The sequence below is a fragment of the Onychomys torridus genome, chromosome 1 (genome assembly GCF_903995425.1).
Source record: "Onychomys torridus chromosome 1, mOncTor1.1, whole genome shotgun sequence".
NCBI classification, from domain to species: domain Eukaryota; kingdom Metazoa; phylum Chordata; class Mammalia; order Rodentia; family Cricetidae; genus Onychomys; species Onychomys torridus.
The window spans coordinates 129,279,663-129,307,640 of NC_050443.1; the positions used below are offsets into that span (position 1 = coordinate 129,279,663).

Genomic DNA, 27,978 nt, shown 5'->3' on the forward strand with positions numbered 1-27,978 from the left:
TTACATGTTATTTAAGTGTCATTATTATTTGGTCAACTGAAATAGTTTTAAAGGCAGTAGGAAAGAGAGGGAAAGTTTGCTACAGTGCCACAGGTCAGAAAACCTGTAAGTTTGTAAAACCCCATTATAAGCATTACTATGGGTTACACAGGAACAGACAAAATGAAGATAATTACTGTAAGGATTACAGAACTGTCAATTTCCCTCTCTTGATATCCTGCAATATTCAATTATCTTTCGGTTTACAGAGTGTGTGTTGTGAAGAAAATCGGATGAGGATGTTGACTAAGCAGCGTGCTTACACCATTCCCACTTGATGCCCTCATTCAGCTTGCTATGCCTTTGATAGGCTCAGCTCAGGGGCTTGGACTGGCTCTCTTTGGCAGAAAGAACTATGCCAGGTTGGAAGGAGGCAGTTTTACCTTAACAAGGGCCAGGGCACTGGGTGTGTGTGGGGGGGGGGGGGGGGGCTCTTCATACAGCAGCTCCATCTTTGTACTGCTGGGGCTGAGGCAGCTGAATTGCTTCCCCTAGTGCCCTCTTGTGGCATACCTGCACCACAGTACATCGCAGCCGGAGGGGGGGATGGCCAGGTGTTGTGCAGACAAGTGCAGGTTATAATGAGTGAACCACCTTCATATTACATGTCTGTCCTGATAGAGGTTCAAGGGCCTAAGGAAAAGCAGGAAGCCAAAGTCTGTACCAGAAGCAGTTTCTGTCTGTATACTAACCACCATGACAGACAGTGGCACATAGCCTAGCGAGGCTTTTCAAAGAGATATTCCAGATCTGGGGCACGCAGTCTCTGTTCTTTGTTTCTGTTTTTTGCGAACTCTCTCAGCAGTTCCAGGACTTCATTTTCAAATATTTCTGGGGCTGGTTTTGCTTCTGCAACAGAAAGGTAGGCAGAAAGAATTGTACCATTGTCAATGTTCACGTGAAAAACACGGAGCTATGAAGCTGCATACAGTGCTTATGCTGTAGAGTCTCTGCAGGATGATTACTGTAAGTTCAAGACCAGCCTGGGTCACAGAGTGAGTTCCAGGCTAGCCCAGGCTAGAGTAAAACCCTATCTCTAAAGACAAAAACAGAGGCTGAGAGATAGCTTAGCTGTTATGAGTGCGTGTTGCTCCTGAAGTGGACCAGAGATCACTTCCCAAACACCCATGTCAGGTTGCTCACGATTACCTTTAACTCCAATTCCAAGAAATCCTATACCCTCTTCTGGCCACCCACAGTCACCCACACACACATATCAATAAAAATAAAAAATAAATTTTAAGGGCCAGCTCAAAGGCTCAATGGATAGACACTTGCCCTAATAACCTGAGTTCAATCCCTGGATCCCACATGATAGAAGGAAAGAACCAACTCTCAAGTTATCCTCTGACCTCTTACACACACACACACACACACACACACACACACACACACTATAAAAGAAATTTTAAAAAGAAAACCTTTTTAAAATCTAAAAGTAAACAACAACAAAGAGCAAGTTGAAAGCGGCAATCGCCAAGAACCACAGATGGCTAAAGAGACCACCGGCCTCCAAACCCTCCAGGCCACACCAGGCCGGCCTGTACAGACCACCGGCCTCCAAACCCTCCAGGCCACACCAGGGCCGGCCTGTACAGACCACCGGCCTCCAAACCCTCCAGGCCACACCAGGGCCGGCCTGTACAGACCACCGGCCTCCAAACCCTCCAGGCCACACCAGGGCCAGCCTGTACAGACCACCGGCCTCCAAACCCTCCAGGCCACACCAGGCCGGCCTATACTCGACAAAGAGCTGCTAGAGCAGCTGCTCTCATTTGCTTGCACATGGTCCCGGCCACTCTGTATCACAACGGCAGAGCTGAGGGATGACAACAGAGTTCACATGGCCTCCTGACTAAAACATTTACTATCTGATACTTAAGAATCAAATCGGATGACCCTTTGCTTGTGCACTTGGCTACACTGCTTTGTTTTGCATTTGGCCTCAGTTGTCTTCTAGGTACCTTACCTTTGGTTTCAACATCCACAGTATCACTTAGCTTGACTCCTCTATAGTTTGACAAATAAAATGCAAAGTCCCAGAAATAATTTGTGAGTTTTAAACTGCATGCTATTCTTAATAGGCTGATAAAATCTTACACCGTCCTGCTCTGTCCACCTTGCATATGAATCATCCTTCGTCCTATATAGCCACACTGTATATGCTACCCATGCATTAGTCACTTAGACACCTTAGCTTGGGAACTATAATGAATGTAGAAATATTGCAGACTTATGTTCAAGTGACCACATTCTTTGTTTTTGAGACAGGGTCTTACTACACAGCTCCATCTGTCCTGGAACTCACTACGTAGACCAGGCTGGCCTTGAACTCACAGAGATCCACCTATCTCTGCCTCCTGAGTACTGGGATTAAAGGCATGAGCCACTATGTCTGGCTATGTAATCATATTTTTTTATTCAATAACAGACCCAAAGCACAAGAGTATGATGCAAAGAAGGCACCGGGGCATAGACATGGACAGACAGGTTGATTCTAGTGCCGTGCAGCAGGTAACACTGCAGGGTATATGGGGGAAAGCATGGGCTACACAGGGCTTAGGATCATCCAGTTTTAGGAATCCTCTGAGGATTTTATAATGAATTCCCTACAAAGTAAGGGAGACTACAGTATTGTTTCCACTTATATTCTTTTGTGTTTTTTGGTGCTGGAGACTAAACCCAGGTAGGGCCTCATGTGCGCTCTCCAAGTGTTCTGCCATTGAGCTCCATTTCCAGTCCTCCTAGTCTAAGCTATGAACTCCCCAAAACAAAGCTCTGTCTCTTCTCTTTATTAGTTAGGGACCCTTGGGTCTAAGTGACAGAAATTGGCTATAGTAAACCTAAGCAAATGGGAATTTTCTGAAACAAAAACCTGCACAATGAGATGTTAATGGACAGGCAAAGGGGCAGGAAGACAAAAAGACAAAAGTGCCAGTCCTGGCTAGTGGTAGGATTCACCTTCAACCTTTCTTTCCATACCAGAGACACTTGTATAAGATGCAAATTACAAGCAAAGCCTCCCACCAGCAAAGCTTAGGTGGCAAGTTCCAGAAAACTAAATAAAATGCTAGAAAGAATCCCTTCAAACCCAGACAGAGCCTGGCACCCAGTGAATGTTCTGGGTGTATTTTGGATCTGGGGGTTAATTTTTTTTCTTAGTATTTATGTTTTAGTGTATTGAGTATTTTGCCTGCAGGTATATATGTATACTATATGCATGGCTGGTGCCAGCAAAGGCCAAAAGCAGGCATCAGAGCTCCAGGAACTAGATTACAGCCATTTGTGAGCAGCCATGTGAGTGCTTGAAACCAAACCTGGGTTTTCTGCAAGAATAGCAAATGCTCTTAATCGTGAAGTCATCTCCCCACAGCTATTTTATTTCTAAAAATTGTATTTTTTTAAAAGATTTATTTATTATGTATACAGAAGAGGGCGCCAGATCTCATTACAGACGGTTGTGAGCCACCATGTGGTTGCTGGGAATTGAACTCAGGACCTCTGGAAGAGCAGCCAGTGCTCTTATCCTCTGAGCCATCTCTCCAGCTCCTAAAAATTATATTTTTTATTTTTAAAAATTGTGTGTGTGTGCATGTGCAGGCATGCTACAGTATGGCCATGGAGGTCAGTTCTCTCCTCCTACCTTGTCTCTGTGCTGAATGTTCCAGGCTGGCTCGCCTACCAGCTTCCAGAGGATTTGCTGTAAGAGTACTGGCATTACAGATATGTACCACTTGGATGAGTGTGAGACTGTAATTCTAGCACAAAAACAAGTGGATCTCTGTGAGTTCAAGGCCAGCCTGGTCTACATAGTAAATACCAGGCTAGCCAGAGCTGCATAATGAGACCCCATCTTAACAAACAACAATAAAAAACATGCTCTACTGCATAAGCTTTTTACATGAGTTTCAGAGATCCAACCCAGGTCCTAGGATTGTGAGGCCAAGCACTTTTACCTGCTAAGCCATGAAGGAGGAACAGCCCTGGCCTGTTCTGGGTTTTGTGTGACAGTCAAAATAAAATCCAAGAGTTTTAGGCTTCCCTTTGGAGTACAGGGAGTTGGAAAGGATATCACATGCACTTTAACAGTAAGGAAAGCCTGACAACAAATAAGACTTTTCTTGTCATTGTCAGGGCTGAGGTCACAGTGCAGCGAAGTATAAGGAATAAGGAAGAGAAGCTCATCAAATAGGAAACTGGACATGAGCACTTGCTGGGCTGTGACAGGAAGAGCCACTGGGTGTGATACAAACAGACAAGAATTCATAAGCCAGGAATGGTGGCACAGGCCTTTAATCCCAGCATTCAGGAGGCAGAGGCAGGTACTCTCCGTGAGTTAGAGGCCAGCCTGTTCCAGTGAGTTCCAGGCTATCCAAGACTACACAGTGAGACCCTGTCTCAAAACAAACAAAACAAAATAAAACAAAAAACTCAGCTACATCTAAAGTAACTGTCCAAAGCCTAGTGTGGGTTAGCCTAAGAATGGAAAGCTCTGGGCCCACACAGCCAAGTGTGAATGAGCTGGTACTCATTCACAGGCTCTTCCTTGAAAGCCTCCACTGGATTGCCCTGAAGGTGTCTGGGCTCAGAGAAGAAAGCTGGGAGGAGAAGCCCAGTCCATGTGGTCAAAAAACAGGAAGCTCAGCTGGGGCCCTCTTGGAAAGCACAAAGGTAACCTATGACTGAGAGTGGGGAAATCAATCTTGTCTCTCTCATACAGGCTGGAAGAAGAAGCAAAGGAGAAAAGAAAAAAGAAAAACAAGTAGGCCTGAGGGTGCAACACTATCACTGAGCAAACCCACCTCTGAGAGCCAGGCCACAGGCGGTACCTGAGATTCAAGGCTGGACGAGGAAAAGAGGGAAGGTCATCCTTTGCACCCCTCAACTACCAAGGCCAAGTGGAAGGCACAGGAGTCTAGCACTGAGGAAGACCAGAGCATGCAGACAGCATCCCTCTGAGGCCCAGAAATATAGGAAGGCTGAAGGCTGAGAATGGAACAGAAACACTGACAATACTCTTTAGAAACAACTTCTGCCCTGAGCACACCATTACACGGGGCTGCTGAGGTCCTGAATAAACAGAGCAAAATCATAATCTAGACTAAGCTTAACTGCCAAACTCACTAACTTGATTCCCTATACTAACAGCCTAGATGCTGCATGGCTCCTCACGACACAGACACTACATATCTTGATCTCCAGTGTCTAACTAAGGTATCTAACATCAGTTAGACAAGGGTGGGTTGGCACATACCTATAATCCTAGCACTGGTAAAAACACTGAGACAGAAGAATAAAAAATTTAAAACCAAAGCCAGGTGAGGTGGAGCTTGCCTTTAATCCCAGTACTCTGGAGGCAGAGGTGAGTAGATCTCTGTAAGTTCCAGGACAGCCAGGGCTACACAGTGAGACCCTGTCTCAAAAGGAAAAAAAAAAAAAAAAAAAAAATGGAGCCAGCCTAGGATACACAATGAAAACCCATTTCAAAAGCTAACACAGGGCTCAGGATACGGCCCAGTAAGTAAAGCACTTGGCAAGCAAGCATGAGGGCCTATGTTAGAATGTCCAGGATTCACAAAAAGCCAAGCATGAAAGAGCACATATGTAATCCCAGTGCTCCTCTCACAAGACAGGAGAATCCCTGGAAGCACCTAGCAAACTAGGCAAAGCTGTTTGCCGTGCTCCAATTCCATTCCTGAAACCCATGCCAAGGTTAAAAAAAAAAAACTAACTTCACACTCAGACTGTAACACAAGCATATACAATCGCAATGTCTCTGTCTCTGTCTGTCTGTCTGTCTCTCTCTCTCTCTCTCTCTGTCTCTCTCTCTCTCTCTCTCTCTCTCACACACACACACACACACACACAAACTCTCTCTCTCTCTCTCTCTCAAATTTTTTAAAACTAACAAAAAAATAAATGTGATACAGGGGCTGGAGGATGGCTCAGCAGTTAAGGACATGTACTGCTTTTCCAGAGGACCTGAGTTTGATTTCAGCACCTATGACAGGTGGCTCACAACCACTTGTATTCCTGTTCCAGTGGGATCCAATGCCTTTGACCTCCACTGACATACCTGTGCTCACATGTGGCAAACAGATACACATATTGAAAAATAAAATAAATCCAGAAGGAAGGAAACTACAAGAAAGCAATCAATAGAAACAGACTCGTGGATAACTTGTGTCAGGACTCCCACTAAGAATTTAAAGTAATTATGACTAACATCAAAAGCTGTGGTGGAAAAAGCAGGTAAAGTCTAAGAAAAGATGAGGAATTCCAGCAGGGAATGAAAAAGTCTAAATGTCATATGGAAATGCTAAAAATAAAATCACAGAGCAGCAAAATGACTTCAAGAGGCTCATTGTGACATCTGACACAATAAAAGGAAGAATCTGTGAAAGCGAGGCCAAGAGATGCTGCCAGATACAAAGGACCCATACTGATTCACAAAGAGAAAGCACACAGAACAGATGCCAAGAACTGTGGACACAAGTTGTTCAAAGTGCAATCAGAATTGCAAAAGAAAAAGAGGGCATGATGGAGACTGAAGAATCTTCCAATAATAATCAAAAACATCAAAATCCAGATCCGGATGAAGAGACGGCTCAGAGGTTAAGAGCACTGACTGTTCTTCCAGAGGTCCTGAGTTCAATTGCCAGAAACCACATGGTGGCTCACAACCATCTATAATGAGATCTGGTGCCCTCTTCTGTATACTAAATAAATAAATCTTAAAAATAAATAAATAAATAAATAAAAAATAAATCCAGATCCAGCATGTCCAGAGAACCCCAAACAGAATAAATACCAAAACAAACACTAGACATAGTACTACAGTTAGGATGGGGAGTGCTCCTCCAAGGACAATGTCCCCTGTATATCCCCAGCTTGGTGCTATTGGGAGGTAGTGAAAATCTTGGGGGTCCCAAGAAGTCTTCCAGTCATTGGAGATACATTCTCAAAGGAGATACCAGGATCCAGTCCCTCCCTTCCTCTCCCCCACACATGCTTCCTGGCCGTGAAGTGAACACTGCTTAGTAGCTACTTGCTGCTGCCATGTGCTGCCTCACCTACACATCTCAGTTCTTCCAGCACTGGGGTCCATCACCTAGAGACTGAACCCCACAAAACTGTGAGCCAAACAAACCTGTTCTAAACTGAGCGTGGTGGCATGTGTCTGTAATCCTAGCTACTCAGGAGGCTGAAGCATGAGGTTTGTTGGAGGCTCAGGAGTTTGTGGCCAGCCTGGGGAGCACAGTAAAACCTCATCTCTCTCTCTCTCTTTTTTTTTAATTTTTTTTTTTTTTTTTTTTTCGGTTTTTCGAGACAGGGTTTCTCTATAGCTTTGGAGGCTGGCCTGGAACTCACTTTGTAGACCAGGCTGGCCTCGAACTCACAGAGATCCACCTGCCTCTGCCTCCCGAGTGCTGGGATTACAGGCATGTGCCACCACCGCCCAGCTAAGACCTCATCTCTTAAAGAATAACTTTAAAAAAAATCTTTTTATTTTGATTTTGGATTTATTTATTTATTTTATGCATGTGAGTGTTTTGTCTCTGTGTATATGTATGTGTATCGTGTGTGTGCCTGGTTCTCCACGGAGGCCAGAAGTGGGTGCCAGAACCCCTGGAACTGGAGTTACATACTGACAGTCTAGCAAAAGAAGTACATCTTCATAAAGTGCTGGGAAACAAACAAACAAACCTGTGAGCCTTCAGTTCCATACCCAAGGCAGGGAATTCAAAACACCCAATCTGTGCTACAGGAATAGTAAAGGAAGTTCAGCAGAGGGGTTACGGTGGGATAGGAACAGAGATGTACATAAAGAAACAACCATCTCCAAAATGGGCAAAGTTAATGAGAGTGGAACACATATTTTGGATTATTTTCCTTTACTACCCACAGTAAAGCAGGAGAAATCTGTCCCAGGCTTAGAGTAAAGGTCGAAGTAAAAAGAATGACCGCAGAACAAAAGCTGAGGGCAGCGGGGATGGGGATGGGGTGGCACACTCGATTGTAAAGACCATACGTTATACATGAGGGTCACAGGTCTTGAAATCAGATTATGATTAATTAAAGCTGTACACTGTAAACCCAGGAGCAATCATTAAGAACCTATAAGGACATAAATAAATCAAGAGTAGCGATACCCCCACACACACAAACAAATAACAGAAAGGAAAAAGAAGAGATGGAAGAAATGACAACCAAAAATGGTAGAGTTGAATTCAAACACATTGAGAATTTAGTAAACAAGAAAGGTCTAAACCCACTAGCAGAGACCATCAGACTGGATAAGAAAAGAAAGACTGTATTCCATCCACAGAAAAACTCCATTTAGATATAAAGACAATGACAGCTGGTGACTGGAACACAGGCACTCCAGCAGGTAACAGAAGGGGAAGTCAGACAAATGGGAAGTGGGAGGGAGGAGAGCCACTGCTCAGGCAGGGAGGGAGGGCCGTGGAACAAGGCCTCAAAGAGCTGAAGGAGCTGGCTGCTGCTCAGTAAGGTCAGTAAGGAACTCAGCCCTCCAACGTAAGGAAACACATTCTCAGGGAAAAAATTGTCAATGAGCTTAGAATTAAATTCTTCCCCAGAGACTCCAGACAGAAACACAGAACACCTGACACACTAATTTCAGAGTGTGAGATCTGGGCAGAGCTACTGACCCACAGAACTATGATCCAAGAAACAGATGTGGCTCCAAGTTTAGTAAACTTGTGGCAACTGTTTACAAAGCAAGAGGAAAATAATCCAAACAGGAACCTACACACCCAGGCAAAAACTAATCAAAAGAAGGTCCAACAAGCCTGCTTAGTTGATCAAGGCACTTGTCCCCAATCCTGGGACCTGAGTTCAATCCCTGGAACCTACAAGTGGAAGCAGAGAATCAACTCCCATGAGTTGTCCTCTGACCTTCACATGTACACTGTGGTATGCAGGTGTTCCTCCTACACACACACACACACACACACACACACACACACACACACACACACAAAATGTTTAAAAAAAGCTAGAGTGTCTAAACTACCAGAACCTCAAAGCAAGAATCATTATCAACAATAGAGACAAAGAAACACAATGACAAAGGAAGCAACTTGACATGAAAATCTAACAGTTCTTGATGAGTTTGCACCTAACACCTGAACAAAGACTCAGGAAAGAGAAGGGATGACAGATAATCCATAATTGCAGACTCTAATGTTCCTCACTCAGTAGAAGAGGCACTCAGACACGGAAAACTATGGGGAACACCTCATCAACCTCCTTGTCCTAGTTATCATTCATAGAAGGCTCTGCCCACAAGAACAAAAGACACACATTCAAGTGTACATGGAGTATTACCAAAGTACTTGTATTTCAGGCCTAAAAGCAAACTTCAATAAATTCTGGCAAATTCCCAAATACTTGAAACTTAAATGTACTTCTGAATAACTCACAGGCTAAAGAGAGTCATGACAGAAATTAGAAAATAATCTGAATCTTAGGAAAAATATAAGATTATGTAATACGTTCAAACAGTGCTTAGAGCAGTTTCTCATCCTGTGGGTCACAACCCCTTAGGGGTTGAATGACCCTTTCACAGGGGTCACATATCAGATATCTTACAGATCAGATACTTACATTACAATTCACAACAGTAGCAACATTATAGTTATGAAGCAGCAATGAAATAATGCTATAGTTGGAGTCACACAACATGAGGAACTGTATTAAAGGGTCACAGCATCAGGAGGGGTGGGGACCACTGGCTTAGAGGGACTGAATGTTTACGGTGGAAAAGAAGGTCTCTGATGAGCCTAGCTTCTACTTCAAACAACTAGGAAATGCCAATCACACTTAAGACAAGAAAGACATGAGTAACCACAGAAACCAATAGAACTGAAAACTGGAAACAACAGAAAATAGCAGTGATATAAAAGACAAACCCCTGAAAGAAAAAAATGAAACCAATGGCAACTTTTCGCAATACTGATGAAAATAAAAAACAAATTACCAATAATAGATATAAAAATACCTATTATTATTTATTTTCAGGGGAGGGGGAGGTCTTACTATGTAGCTCTGACTATCCAGGGACTAACTATGTAGACCAGGCTGGCCTCAAAACTCACAGAGATCCACCTGCTTCTGCCTCTCAAGTGCTGTGATTAGAGGTGTGCGTCATCACTCCTGGCTTATTATTTATTCTTAGTAAGTGTGTGAGTACATAATGGAGGGCACAAATGCCACAGCATGCACTCAGAGATCAGAGGACAACTTTGTAAAGTTGGTTCTCTCCTTCCACTTTTATGTGAATTCCAGTGATTGAGCTCAGGTCACCAGGCTTCAGCAACAAGTGGCATCACTAGCTGAGCCACATTACAGGTCCAGGAGAGACACTACTACAGCTCCTATAACAGTGAAAGGAAGAAGAAGCCACTACAAATACAGTCCTATCTGTATACCTGACAACTTAGATGAACGGCAAATACTTTGAAAGACAGATGACTGGATCTCACCCCAGAGGAAACATCTATAATCATTCAATCTCTATTAAAAATACTGGCTTCACAGTTTAAAGTATCCAGGAAGGAAAACTACTAGCCCAGACAACTAGACTAGCAAATTTTATCACATGTTTATGAAAGAAGCAACACCAATTCTACATATATTTTCCAGAAAATGGAGAAGAGCACGTCACAACCTATCTGATCAAAACCAGATGACAACTTACGAAATATTATATACCAATATTCATGGAGATGAAAGATCTTGAACTGTTAATAAATCAAGACTCTCTAGTATTAATTTTGGGATATAAGGCTGTTACAGGATTTCAAAGCCAAATAACTTATATTAATAAACTTGGGAGAGTCACTTCACCAACGAAAAGAAATGAAGCTGGGCGGTGGTGGCGCATGCCTTTAATCCCAGCACTCGGGAGGCAGAGGCAGGTGGATCTCTGTGAGTTTGAGGCCAGCCTGGTCTACAGAGTGAGTTCCAGGAAAGGCACAAAGCTACACAGAGAAACCCTGTGTCAGAAAATGAAAAAAAAAAAAGAAAAGAAATGAAAGCACCTGTGGTGGTTTGAAAGAAAATGGCCCCAAAGGGAGTGGCACTATTAGGAGGTGTGGCCTTGTTGGAGGAAGTGTGTCTTTGTGGAGGCAGACTTTGAAGTCTCACATATGCTTACAACATGCATAGTGAGACAGACCACTTCACGTTGCCTGCAAGATATAGGACTCTCTCAGGTACTTCTCCAGCACCCAACTGCCTACACGCCGCCATGTCCCACCATGATAATAATGGACTGAACCTCTGAAACTGTAAGCAAGCCACCTCAACTAAATGTTTCTGTTTGTAAGAGTTGCTGAGGTCATGGTGTCCCTTCACAGCAATAGAAAATCTAACTAAGACAGCACCATTCAAGATTCCAAAGGATGGAGGCAACCAACAGTCCTACCCATGTATGATATCTCTGAACTACAATAACCAGCGTGGCATGATAACTATAAGGGTGCAATAATGGTACACATAGCTTAGCAGTAACCAACAGTTCTCTAATTGGAATTAAGACTTGGTCAACAAGATGGAAATCACACCTGGTACTAGAAACCTAGCCAACTACCCAGGGCTAGGGAAATCATAGATCTTGAAGGAAAACCTACAACTGCCACTTCACTAAACTAGCATAATCCTAACTGCATTCTAAATATCTGTCCTTATGCCCACAGAAAGAACAGTTCTCACCCTCCACCAAGGAAATGCCTCTTTGCAAGAGACAAAGACCATTACAGAAAACCACAACTGACCAAATTGAAGTTGTGGAGCCCAGTGCCAACAACAACACAACTCCTGCACCTAAGATTCAGGGATCATTGTGAAAGAGGGGGCAGAAAGATTGCAAGAGCCAAAGGAACAATGAATTTGCTATTAGATTATATCTCCTAGCAATGTCAAAAGCTACACCCATGTCGTCTCACCAACATGGCTGTCATGTTGACAACACCAAGTGTGGTAGTTTGAATGTAAGTGGTCCTCATAGGGAGTGGCTCATAGGGAATGGCACTATTAGGAGGTATGGCTTTGTTGGAGTGGGCATGGCATTTTTGAAAGAAGTGTGTCACTGTGGGGTTGGGCTTTGAGGTTTCCTATGCTCAGGATAATGTCCAGTGACTCAGTTGACTTCCTACTGCCTATAAGATATATGATTCTCAGCTACTTCTCCAGCACCATGTCTGCCTGCATGCCACCATGCTCCCTGCCATGATGATAATGGACTGAACCTCTGAAACTGTAAGTGAGCCACCTCAATTAAATGTTTTCACTTATTATTTTTTTTTTTTTGAACTGAGATCAGAACCCAGGGCCTTGTGCTTGCTAGGCAATCACTCTACCACTGAGCTAAATCCAAGAGACAAATTGGTGGCACATGCCTTTAATACCAGCACTCGGGAGGCAGAGGCAGGCGGATCTTTGTGAGTTTGAGGTCAGCCTATCTACAAAGGGAATTCCAGGAAAGGCACAAAGCTACACAGAGAAACCCTGTCTCAAAAAACAAAAACAAACAAAAAAAAACCAAAAAAAAAAAAAAAAAAACCAACCAAACAAACAAACATTTTCACTTATAAGAGTTGCTGTGGTCATGGTGTCTCTTCACAGCAATAAAAACCCTAAGACATCAAGTGTTCCTTCATAATTTGTCTCTAGCGATTGCTGCTATCTATTATCCCTGTTGTTTTGTTTTTCCCAGAACATCATGAAAACGTAAGCACATAGTAGATACTCCTTAAATCTTAGCATAAGCAGTGGAAACTATGGACAGTTGCTATCTTTGTAATGGCTCATATGCAAAGAATGATTTTTATTTTTTTATTTTGAGACAGGGTCTCATTATGTATCCTTGGCTGGCCTCAAACTCAGAGATCAACCTACCTCTGCCTCCCAAGTGCTGGGATTAAAGGTGTGTGCCATCATGTCCAGCAAGACTGATTTTTAAAAAGTTGAGGGAGAAAAGTCAAAAGGATACTTCATGATTAGAAAGTATATGAAGTCCAAATCCAATGTCCAGGATTGACATTCAATTGAGACACAGGCACACTCATTTGTAGACCTTGCTACCTGTGGTTGATCACATGCTACAGATGCAGTTACAGAGTTATAAGAAACCATATGGCCAGCAGTATCTAAAATATTTACTGTCTGGCCCATATGGATAAAGTATGGTATAAAGGTAAACACACAATCCAATGATTCTTCTGGATACTTATCCAAGAAAATTTGAAATCTATTTTCACAAAATCTGTACCCAAGTGTTTATGGTGGCAATGGTTATAACTGCCTACAACTGAAAACACTAGAATCCCGCTACTGGTCAAGAACTAAACTGTGGTAATCCATACACCCGAATATCACTCAACAAACAAAAGAATGAACTACTGACATAAGCGACAAAGGTCATTCTCAAACGTCTTATGCTAAGTCAGCATTAAACTTGCTCTACAAAGGGCCGATAGCAAATACTTAAGATTTGCTGGGTTTTCAAATAACCAAATACGCATCTAGACTCCCGTTTTTTAAAAAGATTTACTTTATCTTTAATTGTAATTGTGTGAGTGTACACATGAGTGCACATGCTCATAAAAGGCTAAAAGCTGGAGTTACAGGAAGTTATGAGTAGGCAATCTGTTAATATACAGTTTAAGATGGCCATTACACTAATGTAAAACTGTTTAAGTCATAGAAAACTCAGGAAGTTCAGAGAGGATTACCCTAAGAAAGCCAATCTTCATTATACCTGTGGCCTATAATTCAAAAATGCTTGATTTATTTGCAGCCTCTGTTCCTACTTCCTTAAACTTTCCCTTTTAAGAGCCCTCACTGGCCCCCCAGGATTAAGGTGGACTTTGGACAAGAGCCCTTCATCTTTACATTAAGCAGTTAGAATAAGAAGTCATCATCCTGACTAGGGATGGTGGCACATGTCTGTATTCCCAACACTCTGTAAACTCAGCCATGAGGAGGCTGGATGGAAGGATCATGAGTTCAAAGCCAGCCTGGGCCACACAGTAAGACACTGTCTCAAAACAAAGCAAGTCCCTGGCCATTAATCCCAGCACTCAGGTGGCAGAAGCAGGCAGATCTCTGTAAGTTCAAGGTCAGCTTGGTCTAGATAGCAAGTTCCAGGCCAGCCTGGGCTATACAGTGAGATCCTGTCTCAAAAGACAAAACAACCCAAAAATATTGCTGACTTTACTTTGATGCCTTCTCTCTCAACTGACAGGCTTGTTCTGCAGGAAGCAGCCTCGCATATCTCTACCACGTTCCCAACCTATGCTTCAGCCTTCCCTTTGATACTGTGAGTTTCACTTGCTTTACTACATTTCCCTTTCACCTACATCAGACTGTATTCCATCTGTCTCACAAACAAACAAACAACAACAACAAAAAAACTGAACTGAGGGCAGGAAAGGTACTTGCTGTAAGGCCTGATAACCTTAGTTCAATCCCTGGAACCCACAGGGTGAAAGAAGAACAGTAAGTTGTCCTCTGACCTCAATACACATTCACACATGTGCTCACTTACACATGCATACAAAATAAGTAAATAAATAAATAAATGTTAAAAAATTTTAAATAAGCAACCAATTAAATAAAATTTGTACATTGTGGAAAATTTTGAACAGTGTTTAGGTTTGGTATCTAATATATAAATAAATTTGATGAAAACAGGGCCTGAATTAGTGGCACATGCCTTTAATCCCAGCACTCAGGAGGTAAAGGCAGGTAGATCTCTGTGAGTTCAAAGCTAGTCTGGTCTACATAGAGAGTTCCAGGAAAGCCAGGACTACACAGAAAGATCCCATCTCAAAAGATTGCTAAGATATTTAGACTATTTCAGACTCCACTAGGCTTGCTATCCAATCATCACGAAATGCAGCTTATCACATGGCATACCTGTGGCCCAGTAGTAAATATCCCAGTCATTGCTAGGCTCGTTAATTAGGCGATCATAGAGGTTCAGCTGCTTCTCTGTCATGTTGTGCAGATATTCTTTAGCAAAGAGGCTAGAAGGAAAAGGAAAACGAGGCTGACAAGACTGCCTTGTCAAAGAGAAGTGACACCCGGAGCCCTCTTCCCAATACCTAAGGAGAATACAGTTCTCCAGCATCCCCCTCTTCCTGCTCTCATAGAGTAGGCGGGCTCTTTTGGTTTCCATGGATTCATCAGTTCTCTCCTCCCATGGAGGCAAAGGAATTTCAATCATGTCTTTTTGAGAATCTGTTGGGCTGTCACCTCTGTAGAATCGTCTGAATGATGTCACGCTGAACAAAGGAGACAGCAGGCTGTGCTTTGACAGTACCTGAAACAAACAAATAAACCACAAACATCTTTATAAGACAATGGTTACTATCACTGCTATTTATTCAACACATAAGGTGCTAAATGCATTAGAGCTCACTTAGTCCTTGTGCTGATTCTGGTCCCTTTATAGTAAAGCAAACAGAAACCAATGAATCTAAGACTTAGAGGTGATAGTCACTGAAACAGAACCACAGATACATGTTTATAAATTGGGCAACACCTCACTCTATAAGACAGAATGAATATTCCAGATGTGCTATTAACCAATCTTTCCAGAAATTATCCCAGCAGAAACACGTCTCCTTTTGCATTTCTTTAAAACTATACAGTCTAGTTGTGTTCCAGTTCCTCGCCTGTTAAAGTTGAGAATACCTAGGTCTCCTGAAGACTGCAAACCCAAGAAGGGCATACACTCTAAGATATAATGAGAAGGGTTGGGTGATGGCGGCTCAGTAAGTAAAGTGCTTGCTGTGGAAGCACGAGGACCTGAGTGCACAACACAGAGGAGCCAAGCATGGCCAAGAATGGCACCCTGCATCTGTAACCTCAGCACGGGTGGATCCTACAAGTTCATTGGTCAGGGAGTCTAGCCAAAACAGAGAGATTCTATCTCTGGAAATAAAGTGAAAATAGAGGAAGACACCTGAAGTTGACTTCTGGTCTCCACACACAAGGATAGGAAAGCACTTCCCTTTCTCCCCTTCCCTCTCTCACACACAAACATATATCACACACATACACAAATTTTAAAAAGACACAATGATAAGGTGGTAATGTTAGCAAGATGGCAGAACAGGAAGACCCACATCCTCCTTGCCACCAAACCCTTCCAATAGAGATACTGACGCAACAATTCACAGATCTATTCTCTCTGTGAAAAGTCTGGAAAACAGGTTCCTGCTCCCCAGATAAGTACAAAATCAGCTGCTAATAGGAAGGCTGCACATGCCATAATCCTGTTTTCCCCAACACTCTAACCCACCACCCAAGCACACGACCATGGGGAGAATATCCCAGCACTAGGCTTCTACCTAGCAAAGTCATCCAAACAAGCTGAATCTAAGTGCTATAGGAAAAGGCATCTGGTTGAAAGCTGTAGCAAACAAAGGTGATGGTTAATACAAACAGCATTCACTTGCCATGGTCCCCATTCCTGCCTTACTGCAGAATGAAAAAAAAACAAAAAACAAAAAACAAAAACAAACAAACAAAAAAAAAACCACAACTCCCAATTTTTCCTGGGGAAACAGAGCTGGCGTGTCCACCTAATGCTCCAGCATCTCAGGGGCTGCCTATGAGGCTGGTTTTTTGTCTCTCTTGCCTCAGAGCAACAACAGGACACAATTCATTCCTGACACTTAGGGACCACAGAGACCAAGAAAGCTGAGCTGCTTACTTTGGGTGCAGAGGAAACCTTAGATAGCAGACAAAATCTAGTATCGTTCGGGAGCCTCTTCCCCAGGGCTCAGAAGAGTATGGTCAATGTTCTGAAGCATGGGCATTGGCATTGCCTAAGGGACTTGGTTGGTTTCTGCAACACTAATAGAGTCAACATACTCTTAGAAGTCCAGCAGCCACTGAGAATAAGAGAGCAGAGCAACTAGTTAGGCATGGTGCTTCATGCCTGTAATCCCAGCATTTGAGAGGCTAGAGCAGGGCTACTATGAAACTGAAGGGCTCCAATATCAGACAAAAGAGAGGGAGGAAATTAAAGAGGAATGGGACTCTGAGCAACTTTAGTAGTTACAAAGAAACTATAGCATCACAGACACTAGGGAAAGCTACTGATTATGAACTGATAGAGGAAGGTAAAGGTGCTTGTTGCCAAGCCTAAGGACCTGAGTTCTATCCCCACAACACATGCACACAGAAGAAAGACATACAGAGGGGCAGAGACATACAGACACATACCATCTTTAAAAAAAAAAAAAAAAAAAAAAGACTGAAACTTCCAATTTGGAAAAAGAAACAGACATTCAGATTTGAGAAGCTTAAGAGACCTCAAGTATCATGAACCTAAGGAAGTCCATACCAAGGCATAAATTGTCCAGCAAATCAGAAATGTGCACGTATAAAGAAAGACCACATGAGAGCACAATGGAAAAGTGGCTATCTGCAAGTTGTGGAAAGACCACAAGAGGGAATTAACTGATCTTTACCCTAGATCTCAGTCTCCAGAACTTTAAAAATAGAAATTCCTGTTGTAAGGCACCTTTAGTGGGATCTGATGCCCTCTTCTGGCATAAAGTTGTATGTACATCCATATAGAGCATTAATACATAAGTTAAAAAGAAGAAAAAGAAAATGCATTAAAAAAAATCCTTATGTGTGCAAACATGGGTACATGTATAGAGGTCAGAGGAACAGCTCAAGTTTCACTCTTCACCTTCCACCTTGTCCTGCAACAGTTTCTTTGTTGTTCTCTACTGTGTATGCCAGCCTAGCTGGCCTGTGAGCTTCCAAGAATTCTCTTGTCTCTACCTCCCATCTCATCATAGCAGCACACTAGGCTGGCCTTGAACTTGCTAAAGAACCAAGGATGATGACCTTAAACTTCTCATTCTCCTGCCACCAACTTCAGAGTGCTAGAATTATAGGCACATGCTATTACACTCTGTTGTTATGTGACGCTAGGGATCAAATCCGGGGCTTTCATGCATGATAGGTGTTGTGTAGCAATTTCCTCCAGGATAAGACCTGCCATTTTGGAGGGAAGCTCATTAAGACACAGGATGCTGCTATTATTATTATTATTATTATTATTATTATTATTATTCACTATGTAGCCCTAGCTGGCCTGGAACTTGACATCTAGGTCAGGCTGGTCTTGAACTCAGAGACCCTCCAGCCTCTGCTTTATGCTACTACTCCTAGCCAAGACACAGAATGTTCTAAAGGAAGGTAATATATCCCATCCTACAGGGATGCTCCTTAAGATTGGGAAGTAAACAACTCAAAGGCTTCAGGAAGTCTCTGAAATTAACCAGATATACAAGGCCACTCGCTCAGCACATATAATTTCAGCTCCAGGGGATCCAACACCCTCTGCAGCTTCAGTGGGTATTCAGTGGGTAGCTATATTCACAAGTGTGTGTGAACACACACACACACACACACACACACACACACACACAATTTCCAATTAAAAAAAGTACACTCTGTGGCATCAATATCCTGTACATAGAGAGTAGAAGAGAAGTTCTCGTATGCAGTTAAAATTATCAATTTTAAACAGACTTAGAAATATTTTATGTAAGCCTCATCACACCCCAAGGGAAATTCCTGTAGAAGAGACACAGAAGAAAATGAGATTGCCGGGGCTAGAAAGACAGCTCAGCAGTTAAGAGCATTTACTGCTCTTGCATAGGACTGGGGTTTAGTTCCCAAACCACTCAGCAGATGGCTTATACCCATCTATAACTCCGATCCCAGAAAATCCAACACCCTCTTCCGGCCTTTATGGGCACCTATACACATAGTGGACATACACTCATGAAAGTACAAACACATATGTACGTATTTTTTAATCTAAAAAAAGAAAGAAAAGAAAATGAGATTCTCTAGCATGCCAAGGCCCTGGGGTTGGGGCTTAGTTCACAAACAAACAAACAAACAAACAACCTGTTGAATGAGATAAAGAACATTATATAGTATTAAGAAGAGTTAGCAGGGGGGCGCTGGAGAGATGGCTCAGAGGTTAAGAGCACTGGCTGTTCTTCCAGAGGTCCTGAGTTCAATTCCCAGCAACCAAATGGTGGCTCCCAACCATCTGTAATGAGATCTGGTGCCCTCTTCTGGCCTGCAGGCAAACATGCAGACAGAACACTGTATACTTGATAAATAAAATAAATCTTAAAAACAAACAAACAAAGTTAGCAGGAAGGTATAACAATCATAACTATATGTGGATCTAACATTAAAGAACACAAATCCATGAAGCAGACACTAACAGGGAGAGAAAAGAAACAGATTTTAATACCACCCTTTCAATAAGGGATAGGACATCCGAGGTAGGGCTTGGTTGGGGGGTTTCAATATTTGACAACTAGAACAACACTCTAAGTTTATCTAACTGAGATATACAGACATTCCATACAATAGACCATACATTCCTCTCAAATGCATGGATGAACATTTCCAAGAGCTCACAAGTCTTGACAAATTTAAGATAATCACAACTACCTTTAAACAACACTGAAATAAAACTGCAAATCAACAGCATATGAAAGCCGGAAAATTCAGACATGCAGATACTTAAAACCACAGATTTGAACAATCAAAACGTTAAGAGTAAAGAAAAAAGAAATTTTTTTAAAAAAAATCTCGCGACAGATTAAAGCCTAACAAAAAGTGGAGATGGGACCAAAATAGTACCAAGATGTAAGTTTATAGGGGCAAATGGCTACGTTTAAAAAAAAAAAAAAAAAAAAAAGAGTAATCTAAGTGTGTTGGTTCAAGCCTATAATCCCAGTAGTTTGGAAGATGAGGCAGGAGAATTTCGAACTTGAGGTCAGCCTGGGCAACACATTAAGACTGGCTAAAAAGGGGGAAGAAGGAACTGAAGACTTTAAGAATAGGAGCTAGAAGTGGGCTTTTGGAGGTTAGGTAACTGTGCCTGGCGACTCAAGTAAGATCTGAGTTGTCTCGCACGATGACTGACGACTTAACCACATATTACCGAGTATTCTCACTCTCGAGCACACCGTGGGTTCAGCAAAGAACGGAAAAAGAGCTTCATGTCCAGCGCCTGTATGAGCCTGGCCGTGAGGGGATCTTTCCCTGGGCTGTGGGGTAGTTGAACTCTCCCTACAGTCTCCATGACACAGACGAGAACGAAACAGTCCTAGCTGCTGCCCGCCCCGAACCCTAAATCTTCGGCTCTCTCACCCGCGCCAGCGTCGGGATCAAGGTGACCACCGCCATTTCTCCCTACAGCACCGGAAGTTGGCAACCGGGCTACTTCCGGGAACTCCAGGCGGTCTAGCCGTGGACTTCACCAGTGGAGGTGGACCTCAAGCCGGAAGGCGCGTCCCAGCGTATGGCGGAAGTAGCGGTGCGTCTGACGCCGCCGGCGGGGGGGGGCGGGACCTGGGGCGGAGAGCGGTTCGCGCGCTTCGGGCCTAGTCGGGACTCTCCGCGGCCGCCGCCATATTCCCGGTAACGGGGGCGCGCGGCCGGGGGCCGGCGGGGCCGGAAGGAGGGCCGGGGCTGGCGCCGCGGCGGGGAGGGGGTCGGTTGAGGTGGCGGCGGTGGCGGAAGACGGCGGGTAGAGGGAAGCGCGGGCCTCCGAGGGAGGGGCTGAGGTCCTGGAGTGGAGCTGTGGGAGGGAGCAAGGGTAGGCCTAGCCGAGGGCGAGGACCGGGCCCGGTTGGAGTGGAGGCGGCGGTAGCTTCCGGGCCCGCGGGGGACTCCAGCTTGGGCCGCCCCCTGGGTCTAGCAGGTGCGGCGGGCTGAGCTTGCGGCTTTCGCTGCGATGGTTCTTCACAGCGCGGCCCTTGGGCCCTCTCGAGAGTCGAGGCCTGGACTTGGCGGTGGCGCCACAGGCGGCTACGGGCGCCGACTCGGCGCAACTCGGGTCGGGCCCGCGGGTGATGGGCAGCGAGCCCCGCGAGCCCGGGCGGCCTGGGAGAGCTGGGGGCGGCGCGAGGCTGGGGGCGGGGCGGAGCGGGTGGGGCCAGGCTCTGGCTGCCGGGAGACCATTGCCCTCCTCCCAGCCTGGGACCCTCGTCCCTTAAAATTTTTTACCCTTTTCTGAATACCGTAGTGGCATCTTTCTTACTTTGTCCGTTCTCCGGGCTCGAGAGCGTATTTCCGGAGCCATGTCAGAAGGAGTGGACTTGATTGATATTTACGCTGATGAAGAGTTCAACCAGGTGAGAGGAATCATAAGCAGCTTTGGGTTTTCCTTCATCAGTCTACTGACAGTGGTTTCTCTCTCAGCTCAAAATAATTCCCCGTAATATCGAAGCGTTTCCCCCTAGCGGAGGCTTTGAAGACAACTGACCATTCCTCTATGTTAATTTGAACCTCCAGGCTTCAATTTTAAAGGGTTTGCTTTTTAAGAGCAAATAAAAAGCCAAGTGTAATAGAATAGTGGATCAGCTTGTGGAATTTGTTTCCCCAAGTCATTCCAAAGTTGGATGACTAACCATAATTAAAAATCAAAATTGCATTTGTTGCAGTATTGTGCGGATAATTTTGATACTGACTTTGCTGTTCTCTCAGCTTGCAGCTCCAGAATGTTAAGTCCCTCCTACTAGTCCCCTTCCAATGGTGCAGGCAGTACAAGAGATAACTTTGAAAGACGCAGTATACTAGGTACTTTAAAGATAGGGTTCCAGCTCCTCTCCAGGTGTCTCTAGTCTTTGTAAATAGCTTGACTGTGGTCTTGAGAAGTCTGTGGGCATTTTGGTATACGTTTTACTCATAAAACTTAAGATTTCTGGGAGGTGGAAGGGAAGTAAAGACCATTGAATAAACTAGTTTAAAGGCAAGTCAAAGGCTAGGTTGAATTTGTTTCTGTCTTTATATTTTTATTACAATACCAGGGAATTTATACAAACGTCCCTTGAAATAGTAATCTATGCAGTTGAGTTCTGTGATCTTGAAGTCAAAGCTCAATGGAAACTTTCTATTTAAAACTTTAATTATCTAACCTGGGTTCTTCAACACCATTGTCCTTGAGCAAGCTGGTTCTTGTCATTGGTGTATTCCAATGGCATAAAGACCTGGGGAGAATGGACCCTTTAATAGGAAGCAACAAAAGAGGCTTATATGCCCCGTTATTTTATTTTCAATTTATATATGTGTGTGGTTACATGCATGTGAGTTCAGGTGCCCAAGGAGCCTAGCAGTGTGAGGTCCCCCTGGAGCTAGTGCTGCAGGCGGTTGTGAGCCGCCTGATGTGAGTGCTCGTAACCAAACTCCGCTTCTCTGGACAGACAGAAAGTGTTCTTAACTACTGAGCCTCTCCAGTCTTGCTTTCCTGAGTTTTACGTGTTTGCTTGAATCAGACTTTCACCATTTGAAATTTATAGCTTTGTCATTAATTAACAAGACTTTCTTAGTTCTGTATTACTAAAAGATAGTGTCTCACACACACACACCCCCCAATTCCAAATCTGTATATTGTTGACTGCTACTGCAACTCACTTATTGGCAGAATCCTTGATCGTGGGCCATATTTGATCTTTAAAAAAAATTAATAATTGCTTAAGCAATGTGACTGGGGTGGGGTCATAGACAAGACATAGTTCTTGTCCAATGGTCAACTGCTTTGTCAAGGTAGACATTATTAACATCAGTAATTTGTTCCTTAGTTAGCTTTTTTTTTTTTTTAAGGACTTACTGGTCTAAAACCAAAATTAGTGTATGGACTAATTAGTGTATAAACTCTTAGACATATATACCAAACAGGCAATGTTTGATACAGGGAAAGTTGAAACAAGTATAGACTTTGAAAGTAGAGAAGGGGAACCCATCCCCATAAGTTAATTTTTGGCAAAGCTGGTTTAAGTGTAATCTGGAAGCTGCTGAATAGTTTAAAAGTCTAAGAGTTGTTCAAAGTTGGCTTAGATGGAAAGCAATCAGTATAAACTGGGTTGTTGAACATCTTGAAACAATTACTGACTTGCCCCAAGCTAGTCCTGCATACAACTTGCTCAAGAGCACTTTGTTCCCAAAGGAAAATTAGCACAATTACTACATGGAACCCTGTATTTGCTTCTGATCTCTGGCAGGCTGTACTGCAAACACCTTTTGCAGAGATACTTTATTGATGTTGCATTGGGAGCCCTGGGACTCACACTGCTCTGCTGGACAGGGAAAAACTAAAACAGTGACTGAGAACTGCCACTCTGCTAAGTTTTCCATTTGTTCCTTCTCATGCTGTGATGGGTTTAATAGTATGCTTGGTTTTTTATCAAGAGGGATTTGAAATACTTCTGTCTACTGAGCACTGCCAGAGCTAGTGAGTTGTTGGGGGAGTGGGAGTAAATCCCTGTGATCAAAAATTGGTGCCATTCCTAGTGGCTAAAAGTAGTAGTGATGGGCTGGAGAGATGGCTCAGAGGTTAAGAGCACCGACTACTATTCCAGAGGTCCTGAGTTCAATTCCCAGCAACCACATGGTGGCTCACAACCATCTGTAGTGAGATCTGGCGCCCATAATAAACAAATAACTCTTAAAGAGGGAAAAAAAACACTATCTCCCCGCCCCCCTTTTAGGCTGGGCGATGGTGGCGCATGCCTTTAATCCCGGCACTTGTAGGCAGAGCCAGGCGGATCTCTGAGTTCAAGGCCAGCCTGGTCTACCAAGTGAATTCCAGGAAAGGCTCAAAGCTACACAGAGAAACCCTGTCTTGGAAAACCAAAAAGAAGAAAGAAAGAAAGAAAGCAGTAATGATATTAGTTGGGTGTGGTGATTAACATTTATAATCCCAGTGCTCTAAAGACTGAGGCAGTATTACTACAAATTGGAGGCCAGCTTGGCCACGATGTGAAACTGTTAGAATCCCCCCTCCCTTCTCCCAGCAACAACAAAAGTTGTAAAATAACAAAATGGATAGTGACAGTGCAGAGTAATGGGCAACAGTGATGGGGAAGAGGTGTGAGAGGAGAACTGTGGAGATTGTGAGACCCCAAATTGATGTGCCCTTCTAAAAATGGAAGAAAAAGTAACTAATAGTCAAGATGGTTGCACTGAGAAAGATATACCCAAGTTAGTTAGTTCATTGGGTTGATACCAAGAATGGGCTAGAAGTTAGGAACATTGAGCACATTAAAGGGCAAAATCAAATTCCTAATAGGAAGTTTCATGATATAACTAGCCCTGTGTGTGTGTCTCTCGAACACAAAATCTTGCTGAGATACTTATTCAGTGTTGAATGCATATTTCCAATTTAAACTTCTTACAATAAACATTTTAGCATTGCTGCCTATAAAATGTGGGTATGTGTTTTTTTTTTTACTTCTTTTGTAGGATAAGTGGACTTTTTTGTTTTGGTTTTTCGAGACAGAGTTTTCTGTAACCCAGGCTGTCCTGGAACTCACTGTAGACTAGTCTCAGAGATCCACCTGCCTCTGCCTCCTGAAAGATGAAGTCATGTGCCACCATGTCCAGCTATTGCTAGCTTTTTTTTTTTTTTTTGGATTAACTGAGGTTCAGATAGACCATTGAAACTTGGAATATTCAAATTCATTGGATTTTCTTTCTGAAGTGGTTATCTACAGAAACAAGGTCCTCCAGGATTGAGCCTCTTTGTTCTTTTAGAGATTTTGAAAGAGTCCATTGATTGCCTTTAAGATAACAGTATGAAAAGGTTTCCACTGATGTGTTTACTCTCCAAGTTGAAATCTTCCTATTGGTTTACTTTTTTTTTTAATCTAGTTTTAATCCAGTTTTTGGTGATGATGTCTGTCTTACAATTTTTAGATGCATCTCAGAATCACAGATACTTCATAAAAGGAATCCTAGTTTTCTGGCATTGAATATATAAAATATTGTTTGGGCTTTGGTTTTTGTTTTTTTTGAGACAAGGTTTCGCCTTTCCTGGAACTCACTCAGTAGCCCAGGCTGGCATTGAACTCACAGAGATCCACCTGCCTCTGCCTCCCAAGTGCTGGGATTAAAGGCGTGCGCCACCACCGCCGCCTGGCTATATAAAATACTGTTATTATTGTCTTTTTAAGTTTCATTTGAAAATCTTTTTTTTTTTTCCCTTTAAAAAGCCTTCATGGGAGGCATAGTTGTTCTTAATATCCTTGGGGGAATTGGTCTCAGAATATTCCTCTGTAACAAATATTCAGGTACTTAAATCTTTTTTTTTTTTTATTTTGGTTTTTCGAAACAGGGTTTCTCTGTGTAGCTTTGTGCCTTTCCTGGAACTCACTCTGTAGTCCAGGCTGGCCTCGTACTCACAGAGATCCTCCTGCCTCTGCCTCCCGAGTGCTGGGATTAAAGGTGTGTTCCACCACTGCCCAGTCAGGTACTTAAATCTTTTTTTTTAAAAAACTGTTATGAGCCTGTACTGAGGAGGCTGAGGCAAAAAGGGATTGCAAGTTCAAGACCAATCGTAATAACTTAGCCAGACCCTGTCTCAAAATTTAAAAAAAAAAAAAAAAATCAAAGATATAGTTCAGTGGTAGATACTTTACCTAGCATGTTCAGAACCACTTGGAGGTATTTGTGCATACGCAGTCTTTATGCATTCTTTCCCATGCTGTAAAAAATGTCTCTAGATGATGATGATTATTTCAACTTTGCTAATGGTTGAATACAGGCCTTGCCATTTGCAGTTTTAATTTCTTTTCATTTATTCTTATGCATATGAGTGTTTTGCCTGCATGCATGTCTATACACCATGTATGTACATTGCCTTCAGAGGCTGGGGAGGGCATCTGATCCCCTGGGATTGGGGTTGTGAGCTGCCAGTGAGTGCTGGGAATCAAATCCAGGTCCTCTGGAAGAGTGGCCATTGTTCTTAACCACTGAGCTATCTCTTCTGCCCCCATCTTAAAAAGCTTTTTAAAGGATGTTTTCGGCTGATATTTAGCTGGATGGGAAACTGACAGATATGGAAAGCTAAGTATAGTGGTTTCTGAGGATTAGAGCATTGAACAGGATGGAGTCATCAAGTCTTTTTGGGGAGGAGGGGATTTGTTTGTTGGGGATTTGGGTGATTTACTTATTTTTACATTTGTTTTATATATGGCAAGTGTGTTGAGATCAGAGGACAAGACTTTTTTCCTACCATGTGGGTCCTGGTAATTGAACTCATCCACTGAGTCATCTCATTGGCATTGGCTTTTTCAGGATGGTCTGATGCAGCCCATGCTGCTCTCAAACTCTGTGTGAAGCCAGTGGTGAACTGCTGATGATCTGCCTCTACCTCCCAAACGCCGGGATTACGGGCAAATGTGCCACTATGCCCAGTTTTAAGGCCTTTTTGTACCTCAAACTACCCGATATATGGCACATAAGTACTAGGACTTGAGCCCAGGGCCTTCTATGTGCAAGGCAAGCACTCTACTATACCTGAGCTATATCCCCAGTCCTTTACTCCTTTTTTTTTTTTTAAATGTTTCTTAGATGGTTATTAGAAAGCTGAGATTATATTCTAAGAGCTTGATAGTTTCCCTGGATCAGTTGTATAAACCAAAGGGTAATTCAGTGTTTTGTTCGCATTTTGTTGCCTACTCACTTTAACATTCTTTCCCCCTACTTTCTATTTCTAAATAAATATACTCTTATTAAAAACAATACTAACATGTAACCTATATTGAAAATACATTTTTATTAATATATTTTAGATGTGGTCTTTGAATCTGACCTCATTGATGACAGCAATACATGTATTCATTGCTTATTCACCATTTGCCTTTTTTTTTTTTTTTTTGGTATGTGGAGCTGAGGATCGAACCCAGGGCCTTGCGCTTGCTAGGCAAGCGCTCTACCACTGAGCTCAATCCCCAACCCTTCACCATTTGCTTTTTGATCCTCACAGGAGGCTAACAGAAATTTGCACACCATGAATAGTCTTGGAAATTTCATAAGCAGTACTAAGAATTTCAAATCAGGAATTCTTTCTTACCCTGTTTCCTAGAGTGGGACAGGGAGGCCTTGTACATTGCTTTACAAAGCATTTAACTATAGGTTCTAAGTCAACTAGAATGAAGCAGAAGAAACAAACTGAAAAGTTTGAAGACTCCATTGTCAATTCCTCATCTTTTAGGACTCGGAGTTCAACAATACAGATCAGATTGACCTGTATGATGATGTGTTGACGGCTACCTCACAGCCTTCAGATGATAGAAGCAGTAGCACTGAACCACCCCCTCCTGTCCGCCAGGAGCCATCTCCCAAACCAAACAACAAGACCCCTGCAATCCTGTATACGTATAGTGGCCTGCGGAGTAGACGAGCAGCTGTCTATGTAGGCAGCTTCTCCTGGGTAAGCAAGGATAACCAAAAGTCTTATGGGTAGGCTGGAGGGAGAGCACTGGGAGGTGATGGCATTTTCAGAAACCACTGTTGCACTGTTTTGTGCTCTGATGGGGTTGGATTTCTTTTTCCTGGGATCAGGTTGGATTGATCTCTGAAAGAGAACTATCCTGAGGACGTACTGGTGCCGAAGAAAGCATTGATTAAGTGGGTAGTTGCCTTTTCTGCCATCTTATTACTGCCCCTGACCCTGGGGCTTTATGTCTAGCAGGGTCATCTATGGGACGAGATTTCAGAGTGAACACCTTGAACTCTTGGTGGTCATTAGATGGTCCTGTGATAATGGTGGGTGATGGGGATCAAAGACCTTGATAGCTCTAGTGTATTGGGATATGTGTTGACTATTCTGTAAAAGTTAACTGTGTGACATGTTTTTGGGTTGGTGGTGGGGGATGCCAAATCAGGAGATGTATATACTGATGGGAAAGTTCCTGGCATGGTCAACTCTAGCCTGTCACATGTATAATGTTGCTAGCAATCTGTTTGATCTGATGATCAACCAGCCTACATGTCAGTCAAAATTAAAGTAAATTTCAGTCTTAATCTCCAAACATAGGAGCTTTGGGCTTAGATGGGTTTAGA

At 43.1% G+C, this 27,978-nt stretch overlaps 2 protein-coding genes across 11 annotated transcripts in view; one reads left to right on the forward strand and one right to left on the reverse strand.

Annotated features, from left to right (window-relative positions):
• On the reverse strand, window positions 1-21,322 carry Sdhaf2 (succinate dehydrogenase complex assembly factor 2). 2 transcript variants are annotated; one of them, XM_036205340.1, is made up of 4 exons: window positions 21,176-21,322; window positions 15,177-15,394; window positions 14,989-15,098; window positions 1-888 (listed from the first exon to the last, which is right to left on the reverse strand). In XM_036205340.1, the coding sequence occupies exons 1-4, from the start codon at window positions 21,215-21,217 to the stop codon at window positions 758-760; spliced, it is 501 nt and encodes a 166-aa protein (XP_036061233.1). In that variant the 5' UTR covers window positions 21,218-21,322; the 3' UTR covers window positions 1-757. The 2 variants fall into 2 exon arrangements, with proteins under 2 accessions (XP_036061233.1, XP_036061238.1); XM_036205345.1 differs by having other exon boundaries at window positions 675-888; window positions 20,284-21,320.
• Cpsf7 (cleavage and polyadenylation specific factor 7) overlaps window positions 20,468-27,978 on the forward strand; it is a 21,966-nt gene continuing 14,455 nt past the window's right edge. For 2 of the 9 annotated variants that reach the window (XM_036205323.1, XM_036205335.1), the window contains exons 1-4: window positions 20,492-20,553; window positions 21,161-21,269; window positions 27,128-27,346; window positions 27,605-27,681. In XM_036205323.1, coding sequence (XP_036061216.1) covers window positions 27,616-27,681 — 66 coding nt within the window. In that variant the 5' untranslated portion in view covers window positions 20,492-20,553; window positions 21,161-21,269; window positions 27,128-27,346; window positions 27,605-27,615. Of the gene's footprint in view, window positions 20,554-20,757; window positions 20,837-21,160; window positions 21,270-27,127; window positions 27,347-27,477; window positions 27,544-27,604; window positions 27,682-27,978 lie in introns of those variants that run through there. The other 7 variants (XM_036205306.1, XM_036205315.1, XM_036205338.1 and 4 more) reach the window with 6 other exon arrangements.